The sequence below is a fragment of the Mastigoproctus giganteus genome, chromosome 1 (assembly GCF_048544385.1).
Source record: "Mastigoproctus giganteus isolate SK-2022 chromosome 1, ASM4854438v1, whole genome shotgun sequence".
In the NCBI taxonomy this organism is placed as follows: Eukaryota; Metazoa; Arthropoda; class Arachnida; order Uropygi; family Thelyphonidae; genus Mastigoproctus; species Mastigoproctus giganteus.
Window position 1 is genome coordinate 106,734,605 of NC_143575.1, and position 13,643 is coordinate 106,748,247.

The following is a 13,643-nucleotide window of genomic DNA, read 5'->3' on the forward strand; positions in this document are numbered from 1 at the left end:
TTTGCCTAGATCATAGTGTGCATAGTGTTAGGGTCGGGCGCCACCTGTGGTTTCCCACATCTGCGCCATATGTACACTGTGAAGAAATACAGAACACTGTAAATGCCAGAAAAAGTGTAGTGTGTTGAATGTGTAGTTTTGTGTTGGGTTCTGTTGTGTGTCCTGGCATTTGGCCGCAGGGCCCCTAGTAGAACCCAACGTTGCCCGCACACACCACTAGGAGGTAGCCAGGCTGCCCATAGTTCTCTGGCTAGTCTCCGTCAGGGTCGCCTCAGCTTCCTGAGCGGAGACCAAGTAAAAGAAAAAAAAAAAATAATAATAATAAATAAAATAAAAAAATAAATAAATAAAAATAATAATAATAATAATAAAAAAATAATAAAAAAATAAATAAAATAATAAAAAATAATAAAAAATAATAATAAAATAAATAAATAAATAAATAAATAAAATAAATAAATAAATAAAATAAATAAATAATAAAAAAATAATAATAAAAAATAATAGTAATAAAATAAATTAATTAATTTTAAAAAAAAAGCAGCGATTAGATAGAGTGAGGTAGTACAGGGTGTACAGAAGAAGAGGAGGAATGAAAGTAAGAGTAAGGGGATATAGGCGAAGGCATCCCCAACCAGTCAATGTACATTCAGTCAATCAGGTGAAGGCGAAGAAAGGGGAAGGAATGGGGTCGAAAGTGACTGTACAATTGAGCACAGATAGAATCGCCATTTGGCGCCTCTGTCATCGACATTGGCTGGTGTCCAATCCAGGGATTTAATTCGATCCAGCTTTCAAACTCCAATCGTCGGATAGTTGTCCGTTTGATGGTGTGGTGGTCAAGTTCATGACTGTCTAGTTTGTATGAAAGTCCATCATGGTCTCAGACCGTCTGTTGTCTTCCTTGGGACCGTTGTGGCACAGGTACAGGAACTGTAGATAAGGTTTTCCTTCGGCTGAAGAGCTCTTGTACGAAACGCGTGAAAGCTGTATATTCCTCCCTACTATCAAGCAGGTGTGTTTCTTGGTCTTTGGGTATGTAGGTCAAGGAAGTGATAAAGGTGCAGCGAAGGTCCTCATATAGGGGGCAGTCATACATAAGGTGTGACCAACTCTCAGTCCCACCACAGGTGCAAGTGGGATCATCGATGATTCCCAGGGCCGTCAGTTTGCCTTTTAATGATCCATGGCCAGTTAATAGGTATGTAGCATAAAGACCAGGTGAAAACCAGGGGGCAAGCCTGGGGAACACCCTGTTAATGTAAGGGAAGAACTTTCTAGTGATTTCGCCTTTGTTGGAAGTAGTCCATCTCGCTTGCCACGCCTGCTGCAGATGCGTGAGGAGACGCTTTTTTTCTGCTGTTCTGTCGTTTGCGGGGTCTGTTGTGAATTCGAGGATGGTCTTGGAATTTGCTTTGGAGAGGTGGAAGAGTAGTCCACAGCGGACCACCTCCAGGTCCAGTGGCATGGCGCCTGCCAGGATTTGCAGAGCATGGGTACTGACAGTGCAGCAGGCACGGGTAGTAGCGAGCAGGATGTTTCTTTGCAGAGAGTCTAGGATTCTTCTACCACTAACAGTGATTGCTTTCGGGTACCAGATGCCTGCTGCGTACGTTATAATCGGGGTAAATATCACTTTATAGAATAAGGACAGAGTGTGCCTATTGAGTCCCCAGTCCCGTCTGGAGACCCTGGTGACAAGGGCGGTGTAATTACGTATCTTTCTTCTTAGGTATTTAAGATGTGGCTGGAAATTCAGTTTGCTGTCAAGTATAACTCCTAGATACTTGAGTTGAGTGGAGAATTTTATGGTCCTGTTGTCGATTTTTATCTGTGGCGGTCTGGCTTCATTGAGACTTCCTTTGAGAAGAATAGAATCTGTTTTGGCGGCAGAGATGGTGAGGTTATGGTGTTTAGCCCAGTCCTGTAGCTTCTGTAGTGCATTATTTGCCAAAGTCTCCAGTCGGGCCCTAGAATCGCCGGTAACGGTGATAATAAGATCATCTGCATAGGCTTGAGAGGTGACCTCTCCCAGGTCCATGCCAAGGAATTCATCAAGGACAAGATTCCACAAGAATGGGCCCAGAACCGAGCCCTGTGGGCATCCTCTGTAGACTTGTCTGGTGATTTTCATATATGGAGCATTGACAGTGATTGACCTGTTGGAAAGGTAGCTTTTGATGGAGTTATATAGGTTTACTGGAAGCTTTGATTGGCGCAGTCTGCCTAGGACGCTCGGCCACCAAAGTGAGTCGAACGCCCCAGCAAAGTCGACAGCGATGACCAGAAAGTATTTCTTTTGGGTAATTCCTACTGCTTCAAGGAGATTGTGGAGTGCATCTACAGTGGAGTGCCCCGTTTTGAATCCAAATTGTCTGTGAGAAGCCATGTTTGCATTGTTGTAGTGTTTGAGAAGTCTGTAGTAGAGTAGCCTTTCATAGAGTTTACTAAGTACCGACAGGAGAGCGATGGGACGGTAGGAGTTTGGGAGTTCAGGTGGTTTCGTCGGGTTCTTCAGGATTAGTTTTACGTTGGCCAACTTCCAATCTATTGGGTAGTGACCATCACGTAGACAGGTATTAAATAGATGAAGTAGTAATTCGGGGACACACTCCACTGTTTTCTTTATAATCTCAGGCTCCAGCAGGTCCGATCCTGGACATTTCCTATCTTTGATCAGGGCCGCAGCAGTTTGTAGTTCTCCCAAGTCAAAGGGAGATTCCTGCTCTTCAGTGTGGTAAGTCTCATTCTCTGCACAGAGGGATTTTTGTTCCTGAGTAATTGGGTTTGTTGCTGGTTGTAGGATGGCCTCCAAAATGTTTGTTATGGATTGCTGCCAGGTGGTTGCTTCCGTACCTTGTAATGACTTGGTTGAAGTGGTGACCTCTCTCCTGGGTAGTTTGTTTGTGGTGATCTTGTACACCACTCCCCAGGGGTCGGTATTGCCAGTGGTGGTGACCAGATGTTGCCAGGATTCTTGTTTTCGTTTGCGGATCAGGGCCGTGTACTGGTTTCGCACTTCCCTGTAGTTCTGTCTGAGCGCCTCCACTTCACGTGCCGGCCAGGTCCTCCGGGCACGCTGGAAAGTCTTTCTTCTTATAATGACTTCTCGGCGCAATCTATGCAGCTCTGGGCTCCACCAGGGCTTTGCGCCTGGGGCAGGGTTTTTCCTTTTGATTGCCAAGTTGCAGGCGGTTGTGATTAGATCAGTCTTTGGAGAGCATCTGCGTTGTCGGGAAGTAGGTGGGGTTGGATCTCATTAGTTAGGGTTGTCCTGAAGACGTCCCAGTTCGCCTTTTCAATTGCATATCTATTTAACATGACTCGTATGGCTGGGGATCTAGCTAGAGATCGATTTAGCTGGAAGGAAATAGCCCTGTGATCCGATATAGTCCACGCCTCGTTGACTTTCCAGTTGGAAATGTTGCCAACAATGTTCCTTGAGGCCATAGTGATATCAATAGTGGCCTCCCATAGGGTGTTTGAGAGGCAACTACTGAGATCTACGGACCCCTTAAAAAATGAAAAAAAGTTTACGGAGTTCTTCAAAAATGAAAAAAAAGTTCGCGGACCCCCCCTATATATATGCATATGTTTCTGTCTGTATATATATATGTATGAACACTGTGTTTTCTGAAAAGAAAATTCAGAGTTTTATGTTTAAAACACTCAGCTTTATTCTTATTTCTTTCTAAATATATAATAATAACTTTATTTATCATCAATTTGCTATACATAGAACGAATAATTTGACCAGTTCCAGAGGGTCGTTTCGTGGACCCTCCGGAACTGGTCTACGTACCCCCAGGGGTCCGCGGACTCCTGTTTGGGACCTGCTGATTTGGATGATTACCATTCATGAAACGATCGGGAGTTATTTCTCACAAATTTAAAAAGCAAAAATAAATTCTTTACTTTGAAGATTGTCCTGAACACAGATTACACTAATGTAATTTATGTTTTGTACTCATGTAAATAGTTTCCATCCAAACTATTTACATTAGTACAAAGTTTGCTAAACAATGTTTTCCTAGGTTTCAATAAATAAACTTATCAAATTAGTACTGTAGAATAATTTGGCTTCTTTTATAAACATTTGTGATGCTAAATTTCAGTTGTTCTTATATTTATATGTTACTATTGAGTCTGGTTTTTTTTTTTGGTTTTTTTTTCAGATAATAAGAACAAGAAAAAGTATGTACGCATAGTTTTAAAAAAAAAGCTTTAGCACTTTGTACATACATGCAGTTACGGCTGGAAACAGACTCAATAGTAACATACAAATGCAAGAACAACTGAAATTTAACATCACAATCGTGATGCTAAATTTCAATTATTTATTTTCAGTTTATTTCAATCAGTAGCTTTTATTATTAGCAGATATTTTTCTTTGAAACTTTAACATTAAGTAAGTAGTGTTGTGTTCAGTGCAAATTTTGGCTACGCGTAGGCCTTTACTCAAATTTATCTAAATTTTTTATCTCAAATAGTTTTTCCTGAATAAAGGCAGTTTATAGTTACATGGCTATTCTGATCAGATTATTGATGCAAAGAGCGAGCAACTAGTTTGCAGCACTATTCTGGTTTGTTTAAAAATGCAAATTAAATTTTTTTTTTTTTTTTTTTTTTTTTTGACATTACAGTAGTTCGAAAAGGAGAATTCTCACACTCGCAGACTGTGCATGTTAGCAATGAGATATAAAACGTCAAGTGAAGAAAATTTAATCTTTTACCGAACATGTGGAATGCGCTCCAACGAAATATGCGTTCTGGCTTTTGACAAAAACCTTTATTTTTAAAAAAAGATAAGACGGTTACTCCAAAAGTAAAGCCTCAAACTTATTTTACAAAGCTATATCATGTATTACTTGTAAATATACAATACAATATACAATATAGAATACTTGTAAATATACAAAATACAATTTTTTTTTTTTTTTTATGGTTTCTCTTCCCCCTCCCCCAAATTCGGGTTTTTCATCGAGCAAGCAGGCAACTGACCACAATACGCCCAATTTACAAACATAATATAATAAATAAATAAATTTTCTGTTTACACTCCGTCACGACCAAACGGTCAGAGGACATTGATACTGACGTTGTTGTTGTTAGTTTATGGTGCATCGGCTTCTGTGGCCATATTACACCTCCCAAAGTTCTTGCATTTTTCTCTGATCCAAGCCGGAGGCGTGATTCGAACCCGCGACCTTTGGGTTGCCAGGCAGGCACTTTACCCATTACCCACCCGGCTATCCCAGTCGGCAATATACTGACGTCTCATAGTCTTAGTTGCTTTTGCGCTTAATACCCACCTAATGGCAATGTTGTTTAGCTGTTGAACATTGACATCCATACCAACTGACTGTGATCAGCATCAACAAGGGAAGTCGGCAGAACGGCTAATCCGCCTTAATCCAGCGACCAGCTATGCTGCGGTCGATAACATCGTTCCCATACAGTTATGAACGTTTCCATTAGACTTTTATTGATATGCCCTTATGGGCAGCACAGTGACTACTGTCGCTGCCTTCCCACACCGTGTGGAAAAGGCCTGGGTTCAAATCCTGAGTGAAGTTTGCGCGGTTTTTCTCCCATGATCTCGAATTTGTCATCCGAAAAACCAACTCTCGATAACACACACACAATTTACAGACATATACTATCGCGTCATGTACATTGTTTCTTCTGCGCTTTATCCAAAATAAACAACCGTCTTACACAGCCCAAGACTTCACTAACCGCACCCTTCTTCTTCTGATGGGCTTTCATAGAGCAGTCATATTTGACTCTTCTACGGCAACATCGCCAGTACGAAGACAATGTCATTAGTATAATAAGAAGCAGGAAGGAGGATATGCCTAACAGTGTAGTAGAATAAATAGAGCTTTGTAAAAAAAAAAAAAAAAAATGTTGACATTAGTTGTGGAGTATATACAGGGTGTCCGAGCTAGAGCTATCCAAAAATACACACACATATCTCAGCATCTATAAGGTGTATAAAAATAATTTTTTTGTTATTGTACTGAGTAACTCACCAAGTTTTTATGAAGGTTAGTAAAGTTCAATGAGGGCACCTTTTGATTCGAACCTGTCATTGTTTTGACAGGTGTCAAAACAATGCTCGAGCTCTTGCCAAGTGTTTTCCGGCATCTACGGCGTTATTAGAACAACTGCTTCAACGATACGCTGTTTCCTAATCGTTCAGATCCCGAACTTTTTTCTGGTACACACAGCCTTTAATAAAACCCTATGCAAAAAAGTCCAGTGGAGTCGTATTCGGAGATCTATGCGGCAAGGCAGTTGGGCCTCCTTTTCCGATCCAACAGTGTTGGATCGGAAACGTGGTAACATCTCGACGGAAGTGTGGTGGAGCACCATCTTGCTGAAACCTGAAACCTGTGGGAATCTGTGGAACAGCAAAGATCTGCAGCATGTCAAGGTGTGTCCCGTCACTTTAGGCTCTATGAAAAAGAATGGACTGATGTCGCCATTATTGTACACCTAATCAGACATTGACTTAGGTAATAGCCGTTCTTATGCCGTTTTTGAGCGTGCGTGACTACTGGTGACGTGCCTTCACTAGTGACCTGGACAGTGTGACGAAACAAATCTTGGAGAGATTTCCTATCGACTGTGCTTTCGTTTGAGAAAATATAATGAGTGGTTCTCGATTTTTGGATACTAGAGGTATCCAAAAATAAACCGTTATTTTTGGATACCTCTAGTCCGGACACCCTGTATATAGCCACATAATTTACAAGAACTTATTTGATTAGAATAACCTCACCCATGAACAGAATATACACATTTTTTCGGTTTTGAATTATTCGAATGGGTTTATTTTTTGTTTAATAGTTATTATAAGTCGACCCTTTAATAAATTTTAACTGATTCATTTTAAACTATGTTAATTTCTCTTTGTACTGATTAAACAAAATTTTCCGAAAATTCATTTTTTGTTGAAATTAAAATGGCTGAAATAGCCCTACAGTATTTTGTTTTATGAACTACTGTCCTTATATATTGAACTCGCGGCTAGTACAGTGGTTATATTCACTGCCCTTCTACACGGAGTGGAAAAAGCTTCAGATTGACTCCCATTAATGACGCAAGGAATTTTTATGGACTTTTTTTCACAAGTCAATGATGAGACAAGGATTGCAATGATAAGACAAGGATTGCAATGATGAGACAAGAATTGTAATGATGTGACAAGCATCGCATAGTTTTGCATAGCAATGCGATGCGATGCGATCTCATTGCAAATCGAATTAACCTCATATTCCACATAGTAGCAGGGTGATTTTATGCTACATTTCTAGATCCTTCAGCTGTCTTAAATAGGCATATCTATCCCTCACCAGGTCCAGGTGTTAGGGCTGTGTTGAGCGCCAGAGCAATAAGGTTGTTTTGTTTTTTGGTTTTTAGGAGCATTAGCAACTAAGGCCATGTTGCTCCGGGATATGCGGTGGTCATTCCCTGACCTTTCCGCATCCTCCGTATTTGGTGGTGACGGACTCGAACCCCGGTCTAATCAAGAAGCGTGTGCTACGCAATAAGGCTATGAGGCTTCAGTATATTATATCTCTAAATTCCGTGTATTCTATGATCGATTTATGTGGCTGAGTTAGTCGGTCTAAGGGAGGGTAGCATGTTTTTTTCTCCCGGAAACTCCGGTTTCCCCCTCCAGCAAACAGAAAATCGACCACAGAACACACGTAATTTACAGAAAATATATTCGGAGAAATATGGTTTTTGTCGCTGATTCTCCTAAAACCCTACAACAGCAACATGATCGATTTTCCTGGACGAAAAACCATGCAACCCTTGCCTGAGACCGAGTAACTCAGCCAGATTTTGAAAAAAAATTCTCACATCATTGGCAGGATGCAGCCGTTTTCCACCCGGAAAACGCCTCGTTTTGAATCGTGTGGAAGGACGGTAGTTTTCTGCACTGTGTTACCCGCGAGGGCACCATATCTAGCATTTGATTACAACCAGTCCTTTCCCCCCTTACTATGAAGAATTATAAGGAAGAGGTAATGAAGAGATTAAATTAATTAGTAAATCAAGCAATTTTTGTTGAATAATGCATCCTTTTGATTTCTAGGATTTACCACGGATGGAGGACGTTTCACAGCACAAGACATCATAGGAATTTCACAGCACGAGACATCATAGGTCGTGCTGGTTACTTCCCAACTCTGGCGTCTCCAGTAGAAGATGGAAGCGACCAGGCAATGTCTTTATCTTCACCTGAAGAATACTCAGTTCACCATGCTGAAGAAGACAGCTTGTCCGACCTTGAGTACACAGAGACTAGTCCGCTACTAGGAGTTTCAGACAAGGAAAGACATCCTCGAGAAGACGACTACGATTCCATCAGTGACGACTGCAACAATAATAATAATAACAATAGTAGCAGTTCAGTGGATGAAGCAGACGACAGCGAGGATTCTCTGTTTTCCGACTCTTCCGACATGTCAGACCAGACAAAAGACAGCTGCCTATTAGAGAACAACTACAACAACAATTTCCTTGATGAGCACTTGTACATTAGCTCCGATAAACCCTATGTCTCTGAAGACCGAAATCAAGAAACAGCTGCAACTACTGAACGAAGGACAACGCACCTAGAAACCAGCGACACGCCAAATAACTCCGAGAAAAATACCCAACTTTTACAGAAGAGTAATCTCCCTGACGTTCTCCCTCTCGATGTTACCACTTCTTCCCCAATAAGAAGCTCCGATGCAAACGATATCAGTCCTATGAGTGACACCAGTTCGTCTTCAGATCTGGATATCAATATGTCTACCAGCAACGTATTTAACAATTTTGCAGTGACCAGCAAGCATAGTGATATCCAGTGCCTTGTTCAGCATACCGAAGATGATGTCAACATCCGCCATTGCCTCCTGGATTGTCTTAATGAGCCTAAAATTTTGAATACCGGCGAAAGCTTGCCAAAGAACATGACCAAAGAGTACCAGCACAGGTTAAAATCGCAAAGAGATCCTAGTCCGTGGAATTCACCAGACGAAAACAACGATCCCACTAATGTATTATGGAATACACAGTGCACAAAAGTGGAAAATTCAACTGACACTGAACAAGAACACAAAGCCAGGAATACAGACGAAACTTCTAGTCGGAATAATTTGCACAACGTTTTCAAAAACGAAGAAGTGAAAACCGGAGATTCCATTACTGAAACTAGTTTGTCAAAAATTCCATCAGCAGACGCTGGCACAGTACCTCATGCGTGTGAGACTGCACTTGTTGTCGGTGCCGAGATTAATATAAACCACCAAAGAGAACCATCTGAAACAAAATCAAATAGTGCCGCCAACATGGCATATGTAAAGCCTTTACAGAAATGGGATTGTGCATCCCCAACTCGTCGTGATAACTCGCACACAGAAACAAGTATAACAATGAACGTTAGAACTGACGGATCAAATATCAATGAAAATTGTAACAATAACAACGTTCTTTGTGTTACCAGCCGTGCACCTTCACTTGGGGGATCGCAAAGGTCGACGACAACGACTGTGGGTACGAAGAGCACTGCTAAGAAAGACGATAAAACCAGCTCTCCAGACAACCCGTGTGACTTTGATGTGTATAATATAGAGACAGCTATGCCTACTATCGACTGGGTAGCAATGGAAGCCCATTTAACAAAAGCTGCGAAGGAAGATGATTGGTTCTTAAGGGTGAGTACGAAGAATTTTCATTTAGATTCTGGTGGATATTTATTAAGCTGTTTTGGATAAACATGTGCTTTCCTCTTACATATAAGTTATAATTGATATTTTTTTTCCATGTGCCGTTTTATTAACGTAAATAAAATTACCGTACTATGAAATGTTAATAGATTTTCTTTAGCACTGATGAGTGTGCTTAAATAGTAAAATTTCAATATTGTGTATAGCTTCTTCGATATTTTCTACCTTAATATTTAAATATCCTCTTCATTTCGTTTTCTTCCTTGAAGCGCTAATAACACTAGATACCTAAAAGCACTTTCTGTTTTAGTTATATTACCGTACTACCCTGATATGATTTCCAGTAGAGAGTGTTGTAGTTTTGTAGCTCTTCAAGTTTCTGGAATTTCGCTTTTGCTTTAATGACCTACTTGCTTTACTAGTTAAAATCTATCTGTACCGCTGCCAGAATTTCACTCACAAGGCAGAACTTTCTGGCTTTTCGTGTTGCAAGTCAAGTGAGAGGATATGTCAGGAGTTAGAACGCGACTGCGAGTGTCATGAAAGTGACAGAAAGGTATTAAAATACAAAAAGGAATGAAACGTGTAGTTTATTTCATTGCAAATCATTTAGTTCTGTTTAATTATACTCTTTCCTTTCTCCTTAGTTTTGAAAACTAAGATGTAAAAAAAATAAAAAAAAACAAAGAAAAAAAAACATAACTCTAATAAAGTTGTTGAATTTCCTTTTATATACGTACCTTAAATGATACCCTGTTTTAGCACTTGAGATCCTTCAAGGCATGCCCCTTTTGCTGTCTCAATTCTTCCATCAGGTATGTTATTATAAAACGCAGTTCCATAAACTGCTGTCCGTGCTAGTCTTCATTGCCATCTTCGAACGATGCTGCATCTCCTGCTGAAAGCTCTGTGAACAAATCTTGGCCCGCATCAGCTCTGCCGGACAGCATGTGAGTACGTCTCACCTGTTCCCCCGTTTTTGAAATTTCTTGGGACGTAGTTCAGTATATACTGAGCTCATCATTAATAATTTCATGTCAGCTAGTGAATTTGATCTTGCTAGCTTCGTTAATAATTCGTCTATAGCCACGTCTGATGACCTTAATACGGCCAGTGATGTTTTTCATTACATGTTGTTGTTAATTTACCGATATGAGAATCATATTCCAGCGATTGTCATCCACTCTTGAATTGGCCAACCACCTGATACACCACTTGCTTTTCAGTTTCTTGGCATTCCTAAATTTGCTCACAGCAGCACAAAACAATTAAATTCCATTGTCCATTATGCTAGGAAGAAACACAACGGAATCCGAAAAAACTCGGTCACTCACAAACTACACATGGCTTCTCACGTCTGGAGCTGTGCAATTTTGTGTGTAAAAACTTTTTGAATATTTGGTTTAGTTGTGTCGTCAAAATTTTCCTTCTCAGTAGCGTCATCGACGGTCTTCTTCCATCCGTAGTCTTATAGAGACCACTAAAGTGCTTCTTAGAAAACAGTTCTCGAGAACAGTCTCCAATTGACCATATTCCTATAAAGTAATGGTTCTTTTAATAATCAACCCGTCCATTTTTTTAAATATGTGTTGAGGCTTGTGCCTGACTTACCCCTATAACTTGAATCAGCAAGGAATGCCAGAGTTTATTAATGTCATCTGATTTTAAAGCATGTATTTTGTATATCTTTTGTATGAAAAAAGAGAATATTTTTATATCTTTTGATTCATGGATTATTTTCTGTTAATCCTGCTGCAATAGTTATTCTTTTTTAAATTCTTTATTGGTATTATGTTACGTGTGTGTACACAGTTTACATTCCGTGCATTCTGTGGTCGATTTGCATGTTTACTGTACATAAAACCACGTTTCTAGATGATAATACCATGCAACAACCCTCCGCTGATGACCGACTAACTCAGCCACGTTGTGAAAAAATGACCATAAAAATTCTTCGCATCATTCACGGGCTTCGAAGTCACACTCTTTCCAGCCGGTGTTGGGAAGACAATGATTATATATATATATGTCCAGTGTGCTACAGGTTATATCCCGCTAGAGGATATTTTCCTTATAAGAAATTCGGAAGAGCTGTCCGTAGCACATCATTTCAAAGACGTGGTGTATTTTTCTCCTTAAGTAGCATTCTATTTGCAATTTCCATAAAGCCGACTAACATGTCAGCAAGACGTAATCTCGTTTGTTACTAACTTGTTATTACTTGATAAACCCTGATAAAGTTTCCGGGAAGATATAGTTGCCTTTGAAATTATGATTTATCTGTTATGTCTTGAACTTCTGGCCCTGTAAATCGCATTGTCCAGGTAGGTTAAGTTTTCTAATTCAATTAATTTCCATTAACAACTTTCCTGGCCTATATTTAGGTAAAGCAGAGCTTGCTATTATCTTTGATTTGATTTATGGGTATAAGTATCACTGGCTTGCAATGGTTTTATTCTATAAATACTGTATTTTATCTGTTGTATAGCAATTCCTGCATAAAAAAATTGAGAAAAATAAAATAAATAATAAATAATAATAATAACCACCTTGTGCACTTGGTACCAGTACCCTTCACGGGGTGGAATTCCCCATCAGGAAGAACTAATAGTTTTCAAACAGTAATAGTAGCACCTCAGTTTGAATTTCATTGGCTACAACATTGCCTCTGCGCAAAATCTTGGCCGAACCACTCCAAACACTTGATACTAGTACCCGTCATAGGCGGTAAAAATCCCATAAAGGATGAAAAGTTTTGTAATAATAATAGTAATAATAATAATAATAATACAATACTTATCGAAATAGCAGATTTCTACAGATCAATGTGTGGGGGTGGGTAAATGATGTTATCTTATTGTATCTCCTTTTTTGTATCAATTTATATTTATTTATTTATTATATTTATTTTATTTATATATCCCCTTATAAACCCCTCCCACTTTAACACCTGACTTGATTGATCTCAGAAAATCCCAGACTCACGGGGACCCCAATTATATTAGGTATTCTTCCACTGGACTGGCTCAGTTTCGGAATAACAGACACACACACACATGAATGTAGAATATAACATTGTTTATTGACATATCATATATAAGAAAACTTGCAATAACATTTAACTGAATACAATATTTAGTTGGAGACTTGTTATGTTACTAACGTTTAAATGTGTATATATCGTGATATCAAATAAATCATTTCACCAACAATTATCCAATTCCAATACATATTCTTATATATTATAACATTGTGTCTCTTCATGTTCTACATAGGCTTCGATGGGTCATGGTATTCACCTCACACAATCCCTCTCTCTCTACTCCTAAACAGTCCGTATAAATGAACTGCCAACTATCAGCCAATGAGCTGGCTAACAAAGTCATTAAGAGTTCGTTTTCCAAAATTGTAAGGAAAGTACATTTATTCAATCAAACATTTCCTTATAGCCAGGTTAACAGTCAACATTATTCAACCAAATTAAATCGTACCCTTCCAGTCAATTAATTCCTCAACTCCTTAATAGCCTACCTGTTTAATCAATTCCTACTTCAATCAGATATATTCACCTTAAATCAACATTAACAATAATTCAAAATTCAACTTTTAACTTTACACTAGTTAGGAAACCTTTACCCAATCGTTAACAATTCTTAATTACTTAATAGGTCATTTCTTTCTATCAAACATTAATACAGAACTTCACTTCCAATTATATACTACTGACACCTTAATTACATTACTCTTATGCCACCCCCTAGTCTGATTATCTTTCTTTATGTATTACATTAGTACAGTACACTTATATATATATTTATCACTTAGACATCCTTCCATAACTATATAGCATTCTCCTATAGTCCTGCCCTTACTAATTTAGGTTCATTTATTCTCAGAAAACTTCCTAACACT

General features: G+C 39.1%; 1 protein-coding gene and 1 non-coding gene across 3 annotated transcripts in view; one reads left to right on the plus strand and one right to left on the minus strand.

The window, feature by feature from the left end:
- Positions 1–13,643, plus strand: part of LOC150091079 (uncharacterized) — a 628,940-nt gene that overhangs the window by 507,934 nt on the left and 107,363 nt on the right. For both annotated transcript variants that reach the window (XM_090374068.1, XM_090374078.1), the window contains one exon: positions 8,111–9,719. In XM_090374068.1, the coding sequence (XP_090230194.1) occupies positions 8,111–9,719 (1,609 nt within the window). The remainder of the gene's footprint in view (positions 1–8,110; positions 9,720–13,643) is intronic.
- On the minus strand, positions 12,281–12,411 carry LOC150091080 (U4 spliceosomal RNA). Its single transcript, XR_016547789.1, has one exon. It is a non-coding gene; the product is annotated as a U4 spliceosomal RNA (small nuclear RNA).